General features: G+C 40.6%; 1 protein-coding gene across 1 annotated transcript; it reads left to right on the forward strand.

Annotated features, from left to right (window-relative positions):
• Nucleotides 1–1,746: 1,746 nt before the first annotated feature.
• Nucleotides 1,747–27,102, forward strand: cylda (cylindromatosis (turban tumor syndrome), a). Its single transcript, XM_061745762.1, has 17 exons — nt 1,747–2,067; nt 7,156–7,698; nt 9,357–9,668; nt 11,794–11,899; nt 12,643–12,744; nt 14,332–14,445; nt 18,166–18,551; nt 19,131–19,296; nt 19,378–19,519; nt 19,649–19,771; nt 19,883–19,974; nt 20,673–20,739; nt 23,132–23,264; nt 23,676–23,784; nt 24,000–24,118; nt 24,398–24,614; nt 24,976–27,102. The coding sequence occupies exons 2-17, from the start codon at nt 7,207–7,209 to the stop codon at nt 25,158–25,160; spliced, it is 2,865 nt and encodes a 954-aa protein (XP_061601746.1). The 5' UTR covers nt 1,747–2,067; nt 7,156–7,206; the 3' UTR covers nt 25,161–27,102.

The raw sequence follows: 27,102 nt of genomic DNA on the forward strand, positions 1-27,102 counted from the left end.
TAATATTATTTGCTCTTTTGTATTGCACCAATCACCGGAACAAATTCCTTGTGTGTGTTAAACTACTTGGCAATAAACTTCTTTCTGATTCTGATTCTGATAACCTTTAATTGCAGACATGGTTGAATCTCAGAGTGACATGTTTGCATAAGTTTTAATTAATGAAATTTAACTTTAATTTAGTAATGTTTTGCCTTTCATTTCTGCAACTTGAAATGAGAGTTTGCTCTCAGCATCATCTGCCCTGCAAGCTGCTGCACACGCCAACCAAAAAATATATACAACTTCATTTTGCATCTAATGGCAGACTATATGTACGTACCTGTATGGGGTGCCCTTTTTTAGTTTCCTTTATACTAATTCCATTCTTTTAATTAATGAAATTTAACTTTATTTTAGTAATGTTTTGCTTTTCATTCTGCATCTTGAAATGAGAGTTTGCTCTCAGCATCAAGCTGCTGCACACTCCAACCTAACGGCGACTTCTGCCATTCACGATATATAGATATATGGAAGCAGCCAGTGTGGCTGAGGCCTGCTCAGCATTTTGCACAAGAAAGTGCTTTTTTTTTTCTTTTTTTTTTTTTTATTATTTCATTTTTTTTTATTGGTGTTAGAGTCTGGCGTGTTAAAAAGTATGATGGCTGTTGGGTAGAAACTGTCATGGAGCCTTGCACTTCTGCCTGGCAGGGAGCAGAGGTAAGTTGCACATCCACATCTATTAGAGTTAGAGTATCTTTATGAATAAATAACTAAAATATCACATGGCCTACAGTATGTGGAATATGTGCACAAAATTGGATTCTTTTGATACAGAAAAAATATATAGGCTACAACTTAATTTTTCATCTAATGGCAGACTATATGGGGTGCCCTTTTGTAGTTTCCTTTATACTAATATACCATCATTTTAATTAATGAAATTTAACTTTAATTTAGTAATGTTTTGGTTTTCATTCAGCAACTTGAGATGAGAGTTTGCTCTTGACATCATCTGCCCTGCAAGCTGCTGCACACTCCAACCAAAAAATATAGGCCTATACAACTTCATTTTGCATCTAATGGCAGACTATGGGTGCCCTTTTGTAGTTTCCTTTATACTCATATTCCATCATTTTAATTAATGAAATTTAACTTTAATTTAGTAATGTTTTGCTTTTCATTCACCAACTTGAGATGAGAGTTTTCTCTTGACATCATCTGCCCTGCAAGCTGCTGCACACTCCAACCAAAAAATATATACAACTTCATTTTGCATCTAATGGCAGACTATGGGTGCCCTTTTGTAGTTTCCTTTATACGAATATTCTATCGTTTTAATTAATGAAATTTAACTTTAATTTATCAATGTTTTTCTTTTCATTCAACAACTTGAGATGAGAGTTTGCTCTTGACATCATCTGCCCTGCAAGCTGCTGCACACTCCAACCAAAAAATATATACAACTTCATTTTGCATCTAATGGCAGACTTGTAGTTTCCTTTATACGGATATTCCATCGTTTTAATTAATGAAATGTAACTTTAATTTAATAATGCAATTTGAAATGAGAGTTTGCTCTTGACATCAGAAACATCATCTGCCCTGCAAGCGGCTGCGCACTCCAACCTAACGCCGACTTCTGCCATTCATGGGAAAACCCCTAAGGACCGGGGCTTGAAAAGCTGACAGCCTATCAGCGCTCGAGAAAACGGCGCTCGACCAATGGCAGCGGGAGGGCGCGGTGACGTCACGCGCCCACCGCGGCGAGGTCGTCTCCGTAATAAGTGGCACAGATGCAGGGATTCTCTCCGGCATTTCATGCATTTTAAAAGCCCAACATACACCCCCCCTCAATGATTTCAGCGCACTTTAGAGGGTGGCAGTCTGCCGCCGGCCTGTTCGCGGCTCACCGGCTCGCTCGGCTCACTTTGGCGTGATACTTCTCTGGTTAGCATCAGCTAGCCCCGGAGCTAATCAGAGGTGGTCACCGGAGTAAATATTGAGTGTTTGTGCTGATGTCTGGCTGCTGTCGGGGGTGAAATGACACTGATCCATGGGCTGTGAGTGACCTGACACGTATCCGAGGTAAGCTGCCCGTTTCCCTGACGTGGGACGCTGTTTGTGTTTAGTTTGCACTTCCCTCTGATAAAGGGCCTTTTGAACGACAGCTCCTGCTGAAACACTTAGTTATTGTGGTTTCTATCTATCTCAAACATGGGTTTATTCAACTTTTAAGTGCATTGTTTGTGTGATTGAAAGCTGGGAAATAAACACCTGTCATTGTCAGTCACGTCTTTTTGACAACCTGCACTGCGTTTTAGGCAAGGCAAGTTTAACCAGTAAATACCTCAAATACCTCAAGTATTTTTGAAAATATTTGTACATTTTTTGTAAATATTATCCTTTTTTTTGTGATCACATTTTTATTTATTTTTTTCCTTTTTCTGAAAAAACAACATGGTGCAAAAAAAACACCAATACATAACAACAAAAAATGAATAGATAAATGTAATAACAAAAAAAAAACAAAAAAAAAAGTAATGCCCATATTATTAAGTATAACAATGCAAAATTAACACATAAATTAAGAGCAAAAATAAATAAATGAAAATAAAATCATAACCCCAGACATTACCCACCCACCCCCTGGATCCTAGCAGCTCACATCACATCAATGTGTTTATAATATAACTTTTAACATGGTATACTTAGTTTTCCTTTATCACACTAAGGACATAGAAATTATGTATAATGAATAGTTCAATATATCAAAATCTAAACACGACAGAAACTAAATAATTCCTTTATTTCCAGGCTTATCAAATGCCTTCATACCTGCTGCTGCTTGTTTTTTTTTTTTTTTTTTTTTTGGTGTTTACTATTTTTTTCTCTCTTGTACATACTCTTTTTCTACTTTTTATATTGCTCTTTTTATTATTTAACCACTTATTGGTTATTTCTATTTACATATTTTTTTTTGTATAAAGTGTGTGTGTGTTTTGGCTGCTGCACGACTGAATTTCTCCTCTGGGGGATAAATAAAGTCTTCTATTCTATTCTATTTATTTGTATAGCACTATTGAGGTGTTATGTCTTAATCTTAAACGAAGTTAGGACTGTCTTCCCTCAGGATTGAGTCCTGTATATTCTGTTTTCTCCTTTTATTGCTTTTTATTTATGTTTCAATCTCTTTGACAAGCACTGTGAATCACCTTGTTGTTGAATCGAGCTATAGAAGTAAACTTGCTTTACCAAAGGTCAATGGGACTCTGTTATCTATCTATCTATCTATCTATCTATCTATCTATCTATCTATCTATCTATCTATCTATCTATCTATCTATCTATCTATCTATCTATCTATCTATCTATCTATCTATCTATCTATCTATCTATCTATCGCCTGCTGCAACACTTAATTTTTGTGTTACCCCCCACAAACATGGGTTTATTCAACTTTTAAGTGCATTACTTGTGTAATTGAAAGCTGGGAAATAAACACCTGTCATTGTCAGTCACGTCTTTTTGACAACCTGCACATAGGGTTGCCACCTTTCAGAAATAGAAATAAGGGACACCCGAATTCAGCAGCGCAGGAGCCAAAAAAAAGCCCCAAAACTTCTAAATTGCATAAAAAAGTGTTTATTTTATATGAAAAAACAAAATGCTTTGATTTAAAGTTGAAAGTGCTTTAATAGCATTGAACTTGCCTGACTGTACAGACAGCCAACCATACTAGTATCTGAAATATCCTCCTATTCTATTTATGTCCACATCAGCCCAGATGTATAATATATACAGGTGAAGAATATGGTGTAAAAGTTAATTTATTTCAATAATTCAACTAGCAAATAGTGTAAAAGTTAATTTATTTCAATAATTCAACTAGAATACTGTGTAAAAGTTTATTTATTTCAATAATTCAACTAGAATACTGTGTAAAAGTTAATTTATTTCAATAATTCAACTATAATATACAGAGCGCAGCAGGTCCTGTTGTCCTGCCACAAAGATTTTGCTGGCCTTAATGTTTCCTGTGTTTTTATTTTGTTCAGTATTGGTAAATTTAGTGTTGATGTGTGTGTGACAGACGTGTGTATGGGCGTTAATGAAAATACAGGACAAATCGCGTCCCGTATTAGTTCAATACGGGACGCAACATTTTTTTCTCAAATAAAGGACAATTCCGTATTTTACCGGACGGGTGGCAACCCTACCTGCACAGCGTTTTAGGCAAGGCAAGTTTATTTGTATAGCACTATTGAGGTGTTATGTCTCAATCTTAAACGAAGTTAGGGCGGTCTTACCTCAGGTTTGCGTCCTGTATATTCAGTTTTCTCTTCTTTTATTGCTTTTTATTTATGTTTCAATCTCTTTGACAAGCACTGTGAATCACCTTGTTGTTGAATCGAGCTATAGAAGTAAACTTGCTTTACCAAAGGTCAATGGGACTCTGTCTGTCTGTCTGTCTGTCTGTCTGTCCTGCTGCAACACTTCGTTTTTGTGCTACCCCCCCAAAAATGGGTTTATTTAACTTTTAAGTTAATCACTTGTGTGATTTGAATTCTGAAAGATAAACACCCGTCATTGTCAGTCATGTCATTTTGAAAACCTTCACAGCGTTTTAGGCAAGGCAAATTTATAAGGTAATTCAAATAGCTTTACATCAACATTAAAAACAGCAAGACACAATTAAACAGTAAATAACAAATAAAATGATAAGAAAAGAGGTAAAATAATAAAAAGCACAAGTTGTTCAAAAATAACGTACAGCAAGTAAGTATTACATTTAAGAGTACGCTTGAATAAACAGTAATGTTTTTAGCCCTGATTTAAAGGAGCTGACAGTTGGAGCTGACCTCAGGTCTACAGGAAGTTTGTTCCACCGGTGAGGAGCAGAATAACTGAATGCTGCCTCACCTTGCTTGGTTCTTCTGGTTCTTGGGAACCACAACAAACCAGATCCAGATGAACCTCAGGGGTCTGGGAGCTTCATAGGAACTAACAGATCCAGCATGTATTTTGGTCCAAGACCATTCAGTGCTTTGTAAACCAGCAGTAAGATTTTTAACTCTATCCTTTGACTCACTGGAAGGCAGTGTAGTGATTTCATGAACGGTGTAATATGGTGCAGTTTCCTGGTGTTTGTAAGAACTCTGACGTTAAGGCCTGTAAAGATGCCATTGCAATAATCCAACCTACTGAAAATTAATGCATGAATACGTTTTTCCATGTCTTGTTTGGACAGAAACCCCTTAATTCTAGCAATGTTTTTCAGGTGGTAATAGGCAGATTTAGTGATAAACTTTAGATGGTTGTTGAAGTTCAGGTCTGAGTCAATAATTACACCAAGATTTCTGGCTTGATTTGTAGCTGTCAATGACATGACAGCTACAAATCTGTCTGTCTTTTCTGCATTTAGCTGGAGAAGATTCTGGCACATCCACTCATTGATTTGATGAATACAGTTACTCAATGAGAGTAGGGGACTGTAGTCATGTGATGACACTGAAATATAGATTTGTATGTCATCGGCATAAGTATGATAGAAAATGTTGATGTTCCATAATCTGAGCTAGGAGTAACATATAGATGTTGAATAGAAGCGGTCCGAGAATGGACCCTTGAGGAACCCCACATTTAGCACTGACAACAGTGGCCAAATACTTTGTTTTGATGCATATGTCACTTTTGAAGAAAACAACGTCACTTTAGTAAAACGCTTAAGATAAAACGCCTAAATCCGCACTAGCCTCCGCTGTCATGGCTGATGTAGAAGCAGGGTTGGCTTCCTGAAGTGTCGAGTGACTGAAGATGACATCCGAGGTGTGATCAGGGGAAATCCAGCAGTCTGGCATGAGCAAGTCAACAAGATGCTCACTGTGTATTTATAGTGCATTCAAATCAGTAGACATGACTGATTACACACCAGGCCCTGCTGCAAACAGGGTCGATGCACAGGAATGACTGGGCTGTGAGGGAGTATGTAGAGCCAGACAGTCGAGTCCTGGTGGCTCTCTCATCACAAACCACAGGAAGAAAAGTAAATTTCAGACGTGTGGGTTAAAGACCAGTGAGGAGCTGAGACGATCGAGACCTTTTGTTTTACCACTTTTTTGAAAACATTCGTCCCCATCCAGCATTATTGAGATATTATGTCCTTATCCTAAAGTTCGAAGTTCCGAAGTTAGGACTGTCTTACCTCAGGTTCAAGTTCTGTAAATTCTTTGAATCACCTTGTTGTTTGAGTTTGTTTTTTTATTTCGGTCCATTTGGATACAACATAGTACAACATAAAAAAAGGTCCAATAATTTAAGAGGCACCGAAAAGTTATAGGCTGAAGCCAAGGCTTATTATGCCTACCCTTTTATGAACCTCGACTCAGGAGGTTTTATACAAAACAAAACTAATGATTTGGGTTCAAACATTGAAAAAGAATGGATATATTGGACAAGTAACAGGTAAGCAAAGACAAAAAAACACAGACGAAAACAAAACTAAAAAACATACTATAAATTGCAAAAAGTGATAAATTAAGTGGTTCTTGGCAAGAGACTGTACAGCGCGGAGAACAGAGGTTAAGAGTAGGGTGTGAAAAAAATAAATAAATACATTTTTAACATACCAAGTGGCTTACAGGGCACCTGGTATGATGTGGTGCTGCTTCACCACACTCCTCGGCTAAACGGCCGTGGAGAGCGGTCATGCAAACACTTGCATCATTTTGCTACTATCATGGTATTATTATAATATTATCATATCAATGTTTTATATTTATTTAATATTTTATTTTTTGAATTTGGTTACAGTAGTGCATAGTTTTAGTTCATTTTCCAAATTATTCCATAGCTCGACCCCCTTTATTGATATACAGTTGTTCTTCGTATTGGTCCGTACACCCATTTTCTTAAAAATACATTATGTTGAATTGGACTATAGAAGTGAACTTGCCTTACCAAAGGTCAATGGGAATTCGTAACCCCCCTTCTTATTTGTGTCTGTCTGTCTGTCTGTCTTTTTATTTTGATCCATTTATAATACTTTTTGTAGCATTTTTTTTTTTTTTTCAATGGAGGGACAAAAAAAGTAAAAAAAAAAAAACTTTTATTTTCTCCATGTTCATGAATGTCTTGGCTTGAATCTGTCTGACGTGTCCCTGTGTTTCGCTCCAGACCACCAGTCAAGCTTGTCTTGGCGCTGGAACCGCTGCCTGCCATGCAGCCATGAGCTCGGCCCTGTGGAGCCAGGAGAAGCCCAGCGGGGGCTTCAGGGAAGACTGGCGCTTCTACATGGTTGTGAAGGAATGCACCGTGGAGAAGCCGGCCCAGAAGACCCTGCGGATCCCCCGCGGTAGCCTCGGCCAGTCCTGCCAGGAGCGCAACAGCCTGGGGCGACCGCTGCCGCCATGCAAGGGCAAGAAAAGCCTCCGCATCCTGGACCAGACCAACGTGGTGCTGAGCCTGGACGAGCGGGACGTCTTGGAGCTGGACGAGAAGCTGGCCGAGCTGCTGTTCCCCATCACCAACTGTGAGGAGCGGTACGCCCTGCTCTGCGACAAGTCGCGTCTGGATCGTGTCCGGGACATTGACTGTGGTTCCAAGGTGCGTGTCCAGCTGCGCACCGGGGACGACCCTCTGCCCGGCGTGGTGCGCTTTAAAGGCTCCCTGCTCCCCGACCGAGCCCTGTCTGGGATCTGGTTCGGAGTGGAGCTGCTGGTGAGGACGCTTGCACTTTATCTCTATTTATTTCTTTGGGAGAAGGAGACTTTGTAAATTCTTACTCCGTGTTTTCTTTCTATTTTGCATAAAATTTCAACCATAGTTAACGTATATTAATATTAGTATTAACAATTTTGAAATATTTGTTTTAAATAGGGGACATATGAGTACAAAAAATATATCAAACAATTTTGTTGATTTTGGAAAAAGATCAAACTTTTTCTTTCTGATGTGTAAACAACAGAGGAAATAGTTTTAAATATTAGAGCCACAGCTCATAAACGTGTAAATGTGGAGCTGAGGATGAATTGTGTTTCAGAGGATAACTTCCTTTATACATAAAATACTACTTGTTGCCTCATCAGTCCAGGAAAAGGCTTATTTATTTATTTATTTATTTATTTATTTATTTATTTTCCTACTAGTCTCTAGGTTTTAGATAAGGTGCGAGTGTAGCGGCATTAAAGTGGAGTCAGATGAGTAAAATTGGGGATTTGAACCTAAATTTTGAAAACAGACCCGGATTTCCCCAAATCTCTTCACACACAGGTCTGATGGCTTTGCAGCTTTGTGTGAAGGATGTTTTGATTAATTCAGATGCTCTTCATTGTGCATTTTCATTGTCATTTTTATAATTACTGACCTAATTGCAGATCTAATATATGAAAATAAAAATATTCAAAAAAAGAACCTTGCATCTAAAAAGGTTTATTGAATGAAAATTTGAATATTCAGATTTAATCTCAGTGCATTATATCACAACTATACATATATTAAAATGTGTTAGTACAGGTATTAACATAATTTTTTTCTCTGGCAGCAATATCATTTTATTTCTGGGATATTATTATTATTATTATGATTATTATTAATCTTTTATTATTAATCTCTCTTTAATTGATTTATATCTTTGTGGCTTCAGATTTAAAGAAAAAAGAAAGTATACCTATGTATGACTTAAAAATTCTCAAGTTGTTTTCCACATTCTTTTAAGTGTGGGTTAATTTACTTGTATTACAGCTCTATAAATGTTGCTTTCCTCTTGTGAAAGCCGAACAAAGCTGCAGTGTTGTGACCAACGTGAATGTAAGCAGATGATGACAGCATTTCAATTCCGTTCATGTAATCTCAACACCAAATCTGAGTTCTTGATGCCATGCCATTAATTCAGGACTGCATGCACAGTACAATCAGTGATGAAATACAAAGGGGGGCTTATTGCAGCACAAAGTTGTTTGTATCCTACAAAGTCCAGCCATAGTCATCTTGAGTGGGCTGATGGAGCAAAAGCATCCAATTACAGCTCAGAATTAATGTTACGCAGTATGTTTGAATGTCAAATGCTAAAAATCAGAGCCCACATGGAGGGAAAATATACACGGAAATATGTTTGAATACAGCTTGTGAGAACATGCAGGGTTTATAATATGAATAAATGTCATGGCAGTAAGTAAAGTCATTTTCCTGCTGCAGTAATCAGTCAGATGCTCCAGCAGCTTCAGGATATTGACTTCCTTTCACGGAGGAATGCTGAGCATGCAGCCTCACTACCTGCTCTCCTTATTATGACAATAAGTTACCCATCTCTCTTGTCGCTGTTTTGCCTGGCGCTCTGAAATTGTTTCCACCATCCTTCTGCTGCCTTCCTGTTCCAGGAGGAGGGTCGAGGCCAGGGCTTCACCGAAGGCTCCTACCAGGGCCGCCAGCTCTTCCGCTGTGAGGATGAATGTGGTGTGTTTGTGGCCCTGGACAGGCTTGAACTCTGGGAGGATGATGAGGATGAACACTTGGGGGAACTGGAGGTGGATCACGTCAGGCTGGTTGAAGACGATCAGGACAGTCCTCCACTGGAGATCAACTCCAGGGTCGTGGTGCAGACCAGAGAAGGACCCGAGAGGGGCACCATCATTTTTTGTGACCTGCTACCAGGAAACGAGAGCCTGGGCTACTATGTGGGAGTGGACATGGTAAGTAAAGCTCCCCATTACTGGATTATTATACCAGCTACTATATAGCAGGAGGGATGTAGGAACAAGTAATACTTTTGAAGTGCTCTGCTGTGATGAAATCTTTTTAAAACTGTAGAATTTGAAGCTAACCTGGAAACTAAACTGGATTATATGAATTGGTATATATTTAACTGTTTTTCTTTATTAAGTGCTTTGAGATGACTTTTGTGAGTTGGTGCCGTGCAAGAGAAGTGATTTGAATTACAACAATAGGTGATGAAGAAAATCCACAAAAATCTTAATTAGTGGTATTGCCATTTTAAGAAATGCATAAATATTAGCATCCCTGCTTAGGCTACTGCCCCCGAGACCCGAGCCCGCATCAGCGGAAGAAGATGGATGGATGAATCTAAAACATTTTTCTCCTGTGCTGAAGCAGATGTGCAGTGACAATATAATTTGTGCAAACTGCAGGATAAGATTGACTTTCAAGCTAATTTGGTTTGACAAACTGTGTTTGAGTTAACGCTGCCAGGATTCGTTCTGTAAGCCAGACGTGAAGCTACAGCAGGGTGTCTGAAGTAAGATAAAAGGTCAGAGTCTGTGCAGACATGGTCTGCAGCTGTCCACTCGCATGTAAACAGTAGAATGGGAGGTTCTCCTACTGAGATGTGTGTTGTCGTAACTGGAAAGGTTTCAGAGTAAGCAAGAAATATTGTATAGGAGGCGCTTCATGTGGCAAAAACACTTTTGTTGAGAGTACACTATTTATTATTATATTAGTATTTATTTATTAAACAGTATTAATATTATATTATGTATTTTAGTCACTATCAATACAACCTGCATTGTTGTTAGAGCAATCAGCTCTAACAAGATGCATGAATAAAAAGCAATACACAAGTAGGCCTGAAAAGAGTTGCACTGTGCAACTCTCGCTCTGTACACGCGTGGGCTTTCACGTTCGTTCTCTGGCTGTACTCCAACTCAGATTCAGACATTCGTGTTGTCACACGCTCGACATCTGGATGAAACTCAGAAAGTGAGATGCAGGTGTGAAAAAGGCTTTTGCTTGGCTTTAAATCAACCAGTCTGCCAGATTTCTGCCACTTTTTTGTCCGTCATTTGTTTTTCTGCATCCATCTTTTATGTGTCTGAGTTTTAGAAAAGAGAAAAGAAAATGATGACTGCCTCAAAATATTTAATTGTCTTTTTATTATTTTCAATTTGGGCCAATAAAACTATTGTACCACCAAACACGCCATTTAAAACCTATTGTTGTTTGGCGAGGCTCTACTCTTACTGTACAATTTTATTAAAGGCCATAAAAAAGCTTTAATTTCATTATTGTTGACTTAACATTTAAGTAGATACCTGTTTATAATGAGCGATTGTATTTATCAGATTTATTGGATCGTATATGTCATGACTTGTCTATTTTTTATTTATTATTTTTATTTAAGGAACAAGTCTTGTTGTCTTGGACTGCCATAGTTTTGCATCCATGGCTACTGTTGTCAGGCAGCAGTTGTAGTGTAGTCATGGTGAGATTGAAATGCATAACTGGGGCATTTGACTGCTGATCGCTAGCAGCAGCAAGTGCAGCTGCAGCAGCAGCCCACTCAGTGCATCTGAGCCTCCCACACAAAGGCAAGGCAGTCACGCGGGGAGTGAGGTAAAGACTTAGTGCTGTATGACCCAACTGCATGGCAAGGGGCCAGCAAGCAGCTGAGGAGAGCCCACTGCTCTGCCTCACTCTGCGTCCAGCCTTGCCCTGCCTTCACAAGCTACTGGCACCGGCCTCGCACTCATCTCACACCGTCCATCTGGAGAAGGATCCCGGATCCTGAGCAGAGGAGGAAGAATAGCAGAGTTGTGCCTGGAACGAAGGTGGAGTCTTCAGGGGAGGATCCGAGTTGGAAGAGCAGTTGTTTTTAGGTGGTGAAGAAGACAAGATGACCACATTGGATTATGCTAGCAGAGCTGGAACATCTTTAGGTTGAGCTGCAAGACAACTGGCTTGATTTTTAAGATTTGGAAACATACGAGGAAGTGGAATCTGCGGCATCAACTTTAATAAGCGTAACAGTGATGAGGAGTGGCTGAGAGGTTTGCAAGGTTGTCATGTCTCCAACTCTTCCAGGACAATCCTATCGGGGACTGGGATGGTGTGCTTGATGGGAAGCTGCTCTGTAATTTTGCCAGTTTGGAGCACACTCGACTCGTCCCCATCTGCGACGTGATGCCAGGTGAGTCGCGCTGTGTTTGCACCGTATGTCAATGTCATTCAAAGTTTTTTTTTTTTCTGGAAACATTGCGCGGTCCCTCCCTCGGACCAGCACCAGCTCCTGCTGAGCAGTCGGAGTTTGTGTTTTGCTTGCAGTGGGAACAGAGAGCCTTTTGTGGCGATGGCTCACTTGTTTTTGAAAGTCAAGTGAGATACTCTGACTCTTTGTTCTCCACAGTGGCATATTGATTTGTTTATGTGTTCTGCAGCCTCCTCTCTGACGCATATTCAGGAAATCGTCAATATTGACATTGTTAATTTGCTAAATCTGTTTTTTTTTTTTTAAACATTCCTTTAGTGCTCGCTGGATAGGACACAGTACATAGATTTTTTTGTTTTGTCCAAACAGGAATAAAATGCATCCATTAACAAAGTTTGTCATGTACTTGACACTTCAGAGAAAAGAAAAATCTCCCTGTGCAGAGTGAAAAGCAGGGTAACCTCTTATGCTACCTGCTTAGAGTTGTATACAATATATTCTGGCTAAAGTATCATACGGTACAATAATCACAACTAAGGGAAACTTTTTTTATCATATATTTTAGTCTGTGGAGGAAACTCAATGGATAAACGCATGAAAACGTAGAAGTTAAACCTGAACTCTCTTACATTGGACGTGATCCTGAAAATGTTTATTGCATAACAGTCAAACATGCACAGAGGAAAGTTTTGTGGCTCTAATGTGAATGCTTGTTTCCTGGGCAGAATATTCCATGCAGGACCAAAGGCTGCAAAAGCACAGTTTTTCCCCCAGAGGCACCAACAGCGACAAGCCGTCCTCTGGCCAAAGCAAACCAAAGAGCAAAGGTACTGCGCTGCGGTTGCAATGCTAAGATAAGATGCATCAGTTTGGTTTGATGATAGTTCTCAATGCAGCTTTTCATCACAAGTGTGTGGCGATCAGAGCAAAACTTTAAAGGAGCAATGTGTGATGCAAGGCTGAAAATTAAATTCATACTCCAGTCAGATGGGGGCAGCATAGCTGCCAAAGTACGTTGGTCTACTCTCGCATAAGAAACCTAACCCGAATCCTTTCTTATGGCGCTTTACCACTAGCACCTACTCAGCCCGACTCGCCTCGGTGCGGCTCATCCTGGCTCCACCCGTTTTGTCCCCGTTTGTTTTTCCCACAGCCAGGTGAGAAGTGGGCTGGTTGGAGTGAAGCTGCTGTGACGTACTCGATTGCGCAACCCCTTTGTTCGTGTCGGCGCAGATGAGAAATCAGCTGGAGCCGCGAGCGGCTGAGAGTAAAACAGAGCTCCTGGTGGATCTGATCATTCCTTATCACCCGTCTACATCCCTTTTTTAATTCTCTCATCAGCCACCAGGTTTATGAACATCTGCACCTCAGAGTTGGATCACCAAACAGATGTTTGCGCTGTATAATAAAATCGCAGCGAGTCGCTCTCGCGCTGACTCCCGCTTCCTGATTGAAACATCTGATGGCCCCGCCCCCCGACCAATCGGTGGCGTGGAGGGTGGTGACGTCAGATATAGTGCCGGCTCAGCCCGGTTAGAACCTCGGCAGAATGGTTACAGAAAAAGTATCTGCTTGGCTCCACTGAATTAGCCTGAATTATGGTTCCGCGTTACACCAACGCAGAGCCTACGGCGTAGGGTACGCGGCGACGTACAGCGCGCAACTTCATTTCTTTGCTGGCCATGAGCCGTCTCCAACGGCATAAAACACTTACGATATTTACTCTGGTTTCTGTCTTATTTTTATTTGCTCTTGTTTTCGGTTCCAAACAAGGCTTTTTCACTGTTCCCGAGAGCTTTGGCCATCTTTGCTGTTTCTGTTAAGCTGTCCTAAAATATTACCTGATGGGCGGTGCCTACATGATAGACACGTACGACCACAAATCGTGCAACTTCTTCGTATTATCCTGTTGTACTGAGGCTGCTATGTTGCTCACTACTGCCACCCATGGCAGAAACTGGCATTACGAGACTGGACTGCCGAAGCCAGTTACTTAACACACTAACTCGGCAGATATCTCAGCAACCAAATACACAGTTATCATTTTGAGATATAACTGCACTTATTTCTTCTCGCTCTCTTGCTGTTTCTAGGTTATTTGGGATATTTGAACCAACAAGCTCATACATTGCTCCTTTAATTGTGTAGATTAAAAATGCTTCTCAAAGGCAATTCTTAAAAAATGTAAACACTTTATGCCAAGCAAAGAGAATAACAGCCTACGCACCACTTTTGATGGGAAGTCCTGACTTGCAGTTACTTAATAATTGATCTTTCTTCTATACAATCTCCCTTCCCCCTTTTTATGTGTTATTGGAAGATAAATTATCCTCAGAAACACTCGACTGTACATTTCCAAATGAAGAGTATCTCTTTGTGTTCTTTATTGTCTCATGTACTTGTGTTACTTGCAGGATTAGGTCATCAGTGTGCCAGTAGGAGCAAGTCTGAATTTTACTATACTTTAAATGGCAGCTCTCTTGATCCACCCCAGTCCAAATCCAAAAGCACATGGTACATTGATGAAGGTAAAGACTCGTGGGATGTCAACCATCTTACCGGCAAGCTCCTGTTTACAGGCTACAGAAGAATCTCTTTCCATTCGGGCACTTTTCTTGGTGCTGCTTTTTTATCATTTAGTTATTAGACATGTTCATTCTGGTACTGTTTCATTTAATTTAAAAGCAAAATGTCCTGAAATTGTTGCAGGTGACCTGATTCGGGTCATTAAAGCCTTTGGAAACAGAAACTTTTTAAAGTACCTTGAAATGTATGACTCCAAACTTTCCTAAATATATGACACGTGATTGCTTTTAATTTCGTTTTAAAGCTTTTTGATAGGTTCTGACTGTACGAGTAAAGGTTTATACTTGTTTCAAATATAAATGAATTTGAGAACAAATCTCAAGATTTGATTTATATTAATGATTTAGTGTCATATTCTTAGTTTTTGCATCGTTATAATATTATAAAACGTAATTCATTCACAGTCATTATTTTATTCATATGCGTTTTTTAATAGCTGATGTAGATTTATTTGATTTGACATTCAGCTCACAAAATCCACATAAGACGTAGGAGATTAGTGTGGATTAGCTCAAGGTTTCTCAACCTTTGTAAGAAATCCGAGGGGGCTGCATATTGACACGGTCTCTGAGTTGGTGTGGAGTGACATATTTGTGGAAGAGAGGTTGAGATGAGGGACTCAAACCTTTCAGTACCAGGATGGATTTGTCTAAAAATCTTAGACATGTGATTGTAGCTTTCCAGAATGAACCTGAACTCCATAAAGTGATCGGGACTAAGTGAGTTGTTCTCCTTAAGAGTTTCCTCTTCTGGCTGATAAATTGGTGTTCGGTGCAAAATCTTCTTGTGATTGGTGTAATGTAATAACTGAGGGCTGGGACCTTGATTTATTTATTTTTTACTCTTCCTCTCACTTGAAGAGATCGACTCGGTCAGTGGTTCCAAAGTTCTGGACAAAACCATTCAGATTCGCCTCGCTCTAAGTAAACGTGAGCCTCGGACAGAAGCCTCGGGAGTAGAAACCCAGTCTGTAGTGTGTTACAGTAGCTTGCCACAAAGACCTTTCCACCCTTCATCACCATTTTAGTGTTGTGTTGTTCTGGCATGGCATTATGGGTGTTCAAGAAGGCTTTTAATAATGCTCCGTGCTGCAAACGACACCTTCACCGTTTCCTTCGCCGTCTTTTGCTGCGGACTTGGTCAGTTTATGAAATTCTGAAGCGATGCGAGAGTGTGACGGAGCATTAGTAAAAGCTTTCCTTGGTGGTGTCAGAATCGGTGGAGTCACTCAACACCTCGTCTTTTTTGTGTTTACACTGGTTCAGGGACTTGGATTCTGTTGCTCATGTTTTATGAAAGTCCACCGCTCACATCATCACCATCGCTCCCCAGTTGTGAAGCAACTTCATGATTTGAAATGAGTTTCTTCTTCTTTTTTATCAGACAGTTTGTATGTGATTAAAGCACCATGCTTTATTATATTCTGAACCTCTGATATAGATATTACATGCAAATGCTCAGAAATTGAACTGAATATACACACGTACTCTACAAATGAGTGTCATTACAAACCAGAAACGGGTGGCTGCAGAGGTGTTGCAGCGCTGCTTGATGTTATCGCTGTCTGTTGAATTTAGAAGGTCAGTCATGAATGCTGACGTGCTGTTTTCACAACTGCTCACTCATCCTGTGATCGTGTGCTCATTTATGATTTCTTTTTTCTTGCTTTTTATGGTTCAAGTCATGTTATTGCTGTCATGTAGTCTGCAAAAAGGCTTTTGGGGTTTTTAAATGCAGTTATTTAACATTTCATACACAATCTGTTCTTGGCCTTTTTAGAGTGCTCCTTCGTCTTTATTGTGTTATTTTCTTTTTTTTATGTTTTTGTTTTGTTTTGTAGAGCCTTTCACAACATATATAGATTACCTTCCTGAGTTCTTATGAAACATTGGGAGCATTAAGTGGGCGTAATTGAACTAATTAAGAGATTTCTAAAAGTAACATCATCCAGTTTAAAAACACTTCACTTATTTCTTTAAAATTCTACATTTCTTTAAACAGTTTGTGAAATTCCTTCTCATAAAAACTCAAACATTTTATTTATGAGGGTGTAATATTGTGTACTGAGTTGCACCCGTACGGAGAAGCGGAGCCAGACAGTGTGAAAGCTGATGGAGAATCGTTTCTTTGACTTCTCCCTTTTATAAATAGTTGCTTTGTAAAGTTCCCAGTTCCACTTAAAGGATTTTCATTCATGGATTTGCATAAGATGTTTCATTTTAGACCAGTGCCAGTACATAATGAATTCCAGTGACGACATAGTAAGCTTCCTTTTTTACCAACAGTTATTTATTTATGTGTATGTATGTATATATATATATATATATATATATATATATATATATATATATATATATATATATATTTTTTTTTTTTTTTTTTTCCCTCCCTTGTCTGCATATATATTAAGGGTTAATACCAAGTTTGGTAATCCCAAAATCCACATGTATGCATTTTGATTTTCCAACAAAGGTTTGTTTATTTATTTAGTGTGTGTTTACCTAAAAAGTCAGACCTGCTGGCTGGTGTCCAGTGATTTCTTCACAAATCTTGTTCTTTATTTCCAAGCACGTAGTTTCAATATGACCAGTATTGAAAAGTCTGCTTAGTTTCACAAAGTACTGGTTCACATTTTATCTTAGCTCAGTGATTTAAAGATGCCTGGTTCAAGTATTATCAAGTATAGGTATAATATAGTATATAACCAAATATAGAACATTATTTCTTCATTGATCGACACACTCTGAGCCTTGAACATAAAAAGTCAACTAGGAAAAAAGTATGCAGCCTGTAAGAGCTTGACAAGAAAATATTACTTAAGATAACACATTGGGATGATTTGTAAAAAACACAAGTCAAAATGGAAAAGGTGTGTGTGAAAATTAAGTCCACCCTTTCTGCTTCCCAAGGATTAAGAGGGTAAGTAGCAGGCAGGAGCTCCTGATCCAAGCGATTTCATTAATTGATCATCAGCAAGTGTGGTCGTGTCTAGAAAAGCAGAGGTTTGGGAATTTGCTGTTCTGGAGTTTTCAGGCATCTGATAATACAATGCCAAAGAGGAAAGACAACAGCAATTATCTTAAGAGACACAGATGTTGCTGCCAGTCAGTCGGAGAAGACCCATAACTCTGCTTCAAACAAGTTTGGAAGACCATTTTTTGTGAGAAAGATTATTTATTATTATTAAAAAATGATTTGCTGTAGAGATAATTGGCTAGCTTCCCAGCAGCAGCCATCCCACCAAGGTTATCTAAAGGTCAGACTGTGCAGTGGTTAAGAAAAATAGCTAATCTCAAGAATTTTTAAGATAAAAAAAATTAGAATCTAACTAAAAACATGTCGTTACGACCTCTTTATTGACCTTTTTTAATTATTCTTTTCAGATTTTTCACGCATTAATATTCTATTTTACTCTTTTCTTTTTTCACTCGTTTATTTCCTGGGGGGCGAAATCATCTTCTACTACATTCTTTTGTTTTAGTCCGAGAAATCAGCTGACTGCCAGAATTTTAAGTTCTAACTTTTCTAGTGATTTGATGTTACACGATTAGGCAAATAGGGATCTTTGGTTCACTTCCTAAAGACAGCTCTCTATGGCTTTGGACTACATATTGTTAATTTAAATATTATAAATGCTGTTTTTTTTGGTTTGTTCCCTGCAGTTGGAGAGGATCCCGCCAAGTCGCTTACTGACACGCCCCCAGACTTCAACCAGTCCTCCCCACCCTCCAGAGCCCCGGCCTCTTCCTCGCTGTCTAGTGACAAATTCCTCTCGCTGCCCTTCAGTCTGAACCGCAAGACAGGGCCCATTGACAGTATGAGTCCTGGGCCTCTCTCTCTCTCCGTCCAGTCTGTAATGGGAGAGCAGCCTGAGCCCCCATCTCCTGCTGCCCCTCCTTCGCCTCGGCCTCTGACGCCTCCGCGAGGGCAGCCGGGCCTGGAGGTGGGCTCTCTGGTGGAGGTGAAGGAAAATCCCCCTCTGTGCGGCGTCATCCGCTGGGTGGGTCTGCCTCCCGGTCTGCTGGAGCCTCTGGCCGGGCTGGAGCTGGTGAGACATTACAGGAAATTAAACTTGGAAATTAGATTTTATAAAATGATAGAAGTAGGGGGGAAAAAGAGAAACATCAGATAATTGGCAGTTTGTTTTACATGATTGAACCAAAGCTCTGCTCCATCTGCGATGAGGTGAGGTTCCAGTTCATCACAGAGCCAGAACTTCACAACTGGCTTTGTTTAATCTGAATAAAGAGAAGAATCTGTGGTATTGCAGGGGCTTTTGAGTGTCTGCTATTTTTTCTTAGCTTACCTCATTGACCCACTGGATTCCCTCCTGTTTGCTTGGCAGCTCGACAACACTAAGGGAAGTTACTGTGTGCAGGAGAAAAAAGGAAGAAGCAAATTTCCTTAAATGCTTTCTTTTTCTTGTTATCGCAGTGGACCATTAACATTTTACAAGGTGTGAGTGAAATACAAATTGTCAGCCAGGAACTGTTGCCAAAATACATGAATCACTAGGACTGGCTTTTTTTTTTTTTTGGATAAAGGCACAATAGGAGACACAGAAGTTTAAAAAGCTTTGTACTAATATGCAGTAATGACATCACGCCACCTCTCACATCTTCCTCAGGAGGAAGAGTGCCCCGGCTGCACCGACGGCACGTTCAAAGGCACTCGATACTTCACCTGCCCCCCTAAAAAAGCGCTGTTTGTGAAGCTCAAGTGCTGCCGGCCCGACTCCCGCTTCCCTTCACAGCACCACTCGTCCAACCCCATCGAGCGGTGCAACTCCATTGGTGAGTCGGTGGGAGGAGCCTGCAACGGATCGCCAGTCCAGGGAACTCTGTGTTTACTGTACTGTCTGCGTGTTTCTGCAGCGTTTGGGGGTTATCTGAGTGAGGTGGTGCACGAGAACACACCTCCACGCACAGAGAACGATGGTCTGGATGTGATGGTGGGAAAGAAGAAGGGCATTCAGGGCCACTACAACTCCTGCTACCTGGATTCCACTCTCTTCTGGTCAGTGCTCACCGGGTCAGGCGTGACCTACTACCACCCATTTTTCTGATAACGTCTGTACACTTTCAGGTCTACACTGGCTAATGATTAATCGACTGATGTCGTTTTTTTGTGTACTCTGTCCTGCAGTCTTTTCTCCTTCAGTTCTGTTCTGGACACGGTTCTGTTGAGGCCACAATCAAAGACCGACGTAGAGTATTATAAAGAGACCCAAGAGCTGCTACGCACAGAGATAGTCAACCCCCTGCGCATGTAAGGCTGGCTGTGATGTCAAAGTGATGTCAAATTTGTAAAATGGAAAGTAGTTTTTTAGTTATTTTTATCTCAAACATTAAATCCGCTGTCGTTCTCCATCCTTCCCAGACATGGGTACGTTTGTGCCACTAAAGTCATGAAGCTCAGGAGAATTTTGGAGAAAGTTGAAGCAGCGTCTGGGTTTACTTCTGAAGAAAAAGGTCTGTTTTTATTTCCTCTCCTCAACGGGAGTTTTATGCATAAATCCTCCACTTTTCTGTGCTATATTCCTCTTGAGAGTTTGATTTTCTGTTTTATAATTTAAAGTATTTTTCGCACTATAAGGCGCACCGCATTATAAGGCGCTACAGTAGAGGCTGGGGTTACGTTATGCATTCATTAGACCAAGGGTCGGCAACCCGCGGCTCCGGAGCCGCATGCGGCTTTTTCATCCTTATACTACGGCTCCGAGTGGCTTGGGAAAATAAATTACAAAAAAAAAAAAAAAAAGTATTTAACTGAAGTGTATTTTATTTGTGTTAGTTCTTTAATATTTTAGTTCAAAATTGGAAGATTATTGTGATCTTGACATATTAGAATAAATATATTTTATTGTTTTTCGTCGCTCAAAATACGTATATATATATATATATATATATATATATATATATATATATGGTTGCGAGACCTGTTGCAGCTCAATATTGATCCATATATAAGGCGCATGGTCAGCTTTTGAAAAAATGTAAGGGTTTTAGGTGCGCCTTATAGTGCGGAATATACGGTAACTGGTAAAGTTTTTTTTGTTGTTGTTCACTGCACCAATATTTTGTGAAATTGAATGTTTTGTTCAGAAAAACGGTCAATAGCAGCTGCCTGGAAATATTACCTCAAATCTCACCTGAGCTTGTTTCCCCAGATCCTGAGGAGTTCCTCAATATCCTTTTCCATCACATACTGAGGGTGGATCCGTTGCTCAAACTGAGGTAAGGTGAAGTTGGCTTTGGAAGACCAGTTGTAACGTCTGCAGTTTTACAGCTGTGTCCAAAGCAAAGTCTGTAAAAGAAAAAAAACCTTCAGAAACCAACGGGTCACGTGACCTGTTTTTTTCTGAAGAGGAGCCTCAAAGCCAGTTGTTGTTGTGGAAGCCAATGGGAACACGCCCAGCATTCGTCAATCAAAGTTGGCTATCAGGTCCTTCGGCAGATCCCCTCCGAAATATCTCCAGAGATGCCGGTGGACGTTTTCAGCAGAATATAACGTTTATACGTTCTCGGCGGTGAAATCAAATATTACTGTTACCCAGCGCCACTTAGGTGACACTGGGTTCGTGCAAACGGCTGTTTGCTTCGCTCAGCGCGGTAGCATGATGATTACAGTTGAGGAAGTGATGACGGCTAGCCATTGGCTGAGCCAACTGTTAATCAGTCATATTAGAAATAAATGTAATGCTTTTATTTGAATTTTCCCAGTGTGGTACAAAAAGTTCACCCTCAGTTATCATGGGTCTAAAATCCAATGATTGGGACAAAAACCAGCCTGTAAATATGTTTATTTCTGCTCTAAAGGTGGACATTTTAACACACGAGTTGGTGGAGATTCACTCTGATGAATCTTACTTCTGCATGAGACTCCACCCAGAAGTTAGATGGGTGTGTGTTGGTTTAAAGCAGCAGGTCTTGGAGGGTGTCAGAACCCCTCCCATGAAAGATACGCCTCTTTTGAAATTAGTGATGCAACTTGACACTACGTCCTTCTGAGGAACAGCAAATGCAGCCTGATGTGAAACTGAAAAAGACATATAATGTCCCCTCTACGTCACACGGATCTCCTATGAAATAACATCAGATTCAGTAGTTTGTTTTTGCTTATAATGGCATTCACAAAATAGTGATGTACTAAATACAATGAGATGAAAAGCATGACATCACAACAACTCCAGGCATTTTGTATGTATTTGTTCATTTGTTGGGGAAGAAGTTGCATTCCTGTATTGACCTGATGTGATAGATTGTGTGACAGCAATGATGCTATTCACATTACTGAGAAAAATGAGCCAATTACTGTCTGAAAATGTACTTTATATGTGATGATGAGCCCACTGTACCGTACATACCGCCACAAATTTAGTTTTACTGTTTATATGATCAAAATTGCTGATTGATGGAGCTATATGTCACCATTTAAACCCTTGAAGAGAAAAGCCACATCATACCTGCAGGGTTCTGTGCAACATCAACACTATTGGAGAGCAGAAAGCATTGCTTGCAGGTTTGTTTGTCAGAGTCAAGCTCCTTAAGTCAAGCGCTTAAATTTAGATTCAAATGGCCTTGAAAAATTTTGTCCTCTTAACACAAAGAAAGACAACAAAAAAAGGTTTTGCCCTGAACTAAATATTGTCCATGTCTGTCGTGTTTACAGAAAGCTCAGAGACAAGTACTTTTCCTTTTTCTCTCCGTCTAAACCCCGGTGATAGATGACTTATCAAGGTGGAAGCAGACTCGTGATTCTCTACCTGCGCCTTCGTAAATCACCAGACTCCATTCAAAAATCCTGACATTTTAGAAGAATCTTGCTTTTTTTTTACTTTTTTCAGCCTTGTTTTCAGCTGGTCTGTAGTTATGTTGTGCTCTCTGACTTGTTGATCCTGATTCTGGCAATTTAAGCTGCTGACTGAAGTTTACTATGAACCGGTATGTTTGAATCATTGAACATACTTTTTTTTTTGTTGTTGTTTTTTTTTAGTCCCTGTCTTTTATGTTCACAGTGTCTTTTGGTGGAGAACGGCAGCAGATGCTGCAGGAAATAGTTTATCTCCTACATGCTTTTTGAGGATGTGTAGCTGCCATTATTTGTCAGCCTCTACATCTGCTCTGTCCACATCTATTGTTATAAATACACGAGAAAATGAAGCAGCAGTAGTTACTGGCTTTAATACATCTGTAGGAAATATATTGGTTTATGTTTGAGTATTAACTACATGATTTTATACTCAAAACATTCTGGGAAGGACAAGATGCATGGTGTGTTTAACTGAATAATTAGTTTTTATTTTATTTTAATTTTTTTTTTAAGTTTATTTGCACATAAAAATATACAACAGTTTTAAAAAGTACAGACGAACAGTATGTAGAAAAAAAGGAAATAAAAAAAGAAATACAATATATCAGAAAATGTGCGGAAGGAACCAAAAAAACCCATAAGGGCTTGTCGAGTGGTCCTCCTATAACTCTACTCTAACTATATTCATCACTATGTGAATGCCACATAAATATCCTCTAAAACCATCCAGCTACGTTATCGTTTTTCCTGCAGAAATGAAGATGTGACTGAAATGTGAGCGTAGAAATGAACAAAGACTCTGCTGTCGTGTTGCAGGTCACCGGGTCAGAAGGTCCAGGACTGTTACTTTTACCAGATCTTCATGGACAAGAAGGACAAGGTTGGAGTTCCCACCATCCAGCAGCTCCTGGAATGGTCCTTCATCAACAGCGACCTGAAGTTTGCAGAGGTGAATTTGATCTTTCTTTCTTTCTTTTTCCTACGACTGAGTACTAGGGCCAAACTAAGACAAAAAAAAAATGGAAATTACGAGAATAAAGTCGTAAAATGACGAGAATAAAGTCGTAATATTACGAGAATAAAGTCGTAATATTACGAGAATAAAGTCCTAATATTACGAGAATAAAGTCGTAAAATTACGAGATTAAAGTCATATTGGTGCGAGAATAAAGTCGTAATATTACGACTTTATTCTCGTAATTTCCAATTTTTTTTGTGTTAGTTTGGCCCTAATACTCCGTCGTATTTTCCTCCTAAAGCCTCACAGTTTACTTTCTCCCTCGGAGCACTGACCTTTGCAAACGCTGCTTTAATTGTTTCATAATTATTCCGTCTCTCCGCTCTCACCCGGCTCCTCAAGGCTCCCTCCTGCCTCATCATCCAGATGCCTCGCTTCGGCAAGGACTTCAAAATGTTCAACAAGATTTTCCCTTCTTTGGAGTTGGACATCACCGACCTCCTGGAAGACAGTGAGTTACTTTCCTCTCCGGCCTGTCAGTGTGATGTGCAGATAAGAGCTGATTCACATATGTGTCATTTGGTCATAAAACTCCTCCGTTTCATTTCTCCCGGGATGAACCAACAGACTTTTTCTTGCTTTCCAAACTGTCCTTAACTTTTTTTGAAGAAGCTCGCGGCTGCAGAGCGTGTCCGCAGTGATAAAGATGTGTGCTCTCTCATCCAGCTCCGAGGGAATGTCGTATCTGCGGAGGCCTGGCTCTCTACGAGTGCCGCGACTGTTATGAGGACGGGGATATCACTGCTGGCAAGATTAAGCAGTTCTGTGAAAAGTGCAATACACAGGTATACAACAGAGGGCGTTTTTGCAGCTTAACTTGAACAGAGACGAGTTAGGAGGTCGCTGCCGGGTTCGTCCATCTGGTGGCGCCAAACCCAAAGGAATCACATTCTCTCTAAGAGGCTGTGCAATGCAACACAAGTCACACAGGCAGTGCATTTATCCTAGCAGTGTTAGAGTTGTGATCTCCTCTGTATGTTCTTTACAAACATCTTCTGCTTCTCAGAGGACTGAGGGATAACTTTTGCGAGCCGCTGTGTTTATCTGTTGCTGTTCTGATTTAGGTTCACCTCCACCCGAGGAGGAAAGCCCATCGACACGGCAAACTGTCCGTCCCCAAGGAGCTACAAGAAGGAATGGGGCGTCAGGGCAGCTTTCCCCGCCAGAGGATGGAGCTGTTTGCTGTGCTGTGCATCGAAACCAGTCACTATGTGGCCTTTGTCAAGTACGGCAGTGCAGATTCTGCCTGGCTCTTCTTCGACAGCATGGCTGACCGCGACGGTGAGGCCCGCAGCTCTGTCATCGCAGCCAAGTCCGAAGGCTATGAGGTCGCGTTGTGTTGCCCTGACCTCAAAATTAGATGTCAAGAATGATCAAATATGACAAAATATTAAGATTTCTTACCCACACAGGAAACGGCATGGGAAAACTGGAGCTACTAGGTTGTGTGTTTCTCAGAAATCCATTCCCTTCAAATATTTGTCTGATATTATTTAAATAATATATATATTTGTTTTAAATGTATCGTTAAATGCATAACACAAGTGAGTGATTTAAGTCGGGGTCATTTAGGATTGGTCATGTGATCCTGACTTTGCAGCGTTGTCATGGTTTTGTGACGATGTTGTCTGTGGCTTTGCAGGAGGGCAGAACGGGTTCAACATCCCGCAGGTGTCCCCCTGTCCGGAGGTGGAGGCCTACCTGAAGATGAGCCCCGAGGAACTGCACACCCTCGACCCCAAGAGCATCCAGGGCCAGGCGCGCCGCCTGCTCTGCGACGCCTACATGTGCATGTACCAGAGCCCCACCATGAGCCTGTACAAGTAAAACCCCCCCGAACCTTTCACTCTTCCTCCCCCTGCCCCTCTGCCAGAACGATCTCAAGAAAGACCAAAAACTGACAGATAAACTATTGGAAGAGGAGCTGCCCAGCAGCCGGGGCGCCGTCCGCAGTCAGCCCCTCCACCCCGCCTCTCCGCAGAGTATTTCCATTTCTGGAGGACGGGGGGGGTGGAAGAGGGCGGGAGAAGCCTATTTGCACTGTGCATTAGTTGAAGTGTTGTGTTCTTCATGTAGTCCTATGTAGCTTTCCTGTGTCTCGAAGCTGAGCATCGGCGGTGGTTAATGAAGCAAAGGTAGGCATTATGAGGATTCCCTCCCCGCTCAGGGGAGGAGGGAGAACACGTCGCGTCGCAGTGGCTTACAAAACACATGTGCAGCAAAAACAGGATGAGCTTGTGGCGGGACCTCGCTCACCTCATTAACCTTAAGAAAACAGGAGTCCTGCTATTCTTAATCACTGTAAAAGATGGGAGCTTTTCCATAGTGCACATTAAGGAAGCGACACGGTGTGCGAACCTCCTCCAGACTGTTTGTGGTGTTCCATAAACTCGTGAAAAATCTCATCGTAGCATCAGTTTCTCCGGATCCTAATCAACAGTGTAGATGTCCACCAGGTGTGCAGTCGCATCAAGACCCGGCTTCTCTGGTTTGCATATTCCCTCATCACGCTGTGTAAATGTCCTTACTGTATATGTTTTTCAGAGTAAGATGTAGCCATTGCATTTTACCCCATCCTCGCTCAACCAGCGCTACACTTTTGCTCCAACCCCCAAGTGGGCCTATCAGGAAACCAGTTTTCTTTTCTTTTTTTTCTTTTTTAAACCCCTCCTTTTGAAGTCAGAGTGAGTCCTAATTTGTTGGCTGGGAGACGTGAGAGTTTTGTAACAGAATACAAATGTGCTCCTCTGCCGTGGCTGTACTGAGAGGCCTGCACCGCTAACGCGGAGTAGGTGGCAGATAAATGCATGAAGACGGACTCGTACAATAGTTGCTGTTGTGACGCCGAGCGGCGCAGCGCCCCCGAGCCTCCGCCGGGTCAACGAGGTGAACAACTGGGAGGAGTCTGCCTGTTTTCCTTTAAGGAGTATCTGATTATGAAGAATTGCAGAGTTGCTCATTGTCTCAATGAGTAAATCTAAATGTTTCATGTTTACAAAAGCCTTTTTTTTTTTTTGCTTTGTTTTTTTTCTGCCTTTCTGGCAGCTCTGATTTTAAACTGAAGCAAGCATCATCTTGCGCTGCCTTTTTATGAAAGTTTCACATGCAATATTTCAAGGCTGTTACCAGATAACGAAAACTAGTATTTATTTCACACCCATCATACCGCGCTCTCATCTGAAATATAAAAGGAAAAGAGGGGAAAAAAGAAACAGGGTTGATGAAACTATTACATTTGGGTAGTTCTTGTCCTTCACTGTATATTTAAGTGAGTTATTGTACTTTTACGTTGTCTTATAGCAACTACTGAATGTTAATAGTGACATATTGATCAGTTAATGAATTATGGGAAATGAAGAGGCACAAGGGATGGCAACATTATACATTGATATATGTATTTAAAACAGAAATTTTATTAAAACAAGAGGAAATCTCTGTTTCCACTATATCCCAGATTTAGAGCTAGATCAAAGGGGGTTAAAGGTTTTCACATATGACATAAACGTGGATGAACTGCAGGGTTTCTGACGCCCTGACAGAGGAAACTCCCGTATGAACTTTTTGTGCACTGCTGAACTGCTGAAGCTTGTCACTGACTAAAGCCTTGTCCTCTGACGGACCGCTCAGAACGGACGATGGGATTTTGTAATGGGTTTTATTTTTGTTGTTGCATCTGTACAGTGTAAACATATGTAACAGGTGTAAAATTAATGTCAGTGATGTTCTTGTAAATGTTAACGAAATAAAGCCCACTTTGAAGGGTACGCTG

The sequence above is a fragment of the Cololabis saira genome, chromosome 2, assembly GCF_033807715.1.
Source record: "Cololabis saira isolate AMF1-May2022 chromosome 2, fColSai1.1, whole genome shotgun sequence".
Taxonomy (NCBI): Eukaryota; Metazoa; Chordata; class Actinopteri; order Beloniformes; family Belonidae; genus Cololabis; species Cololabis saira.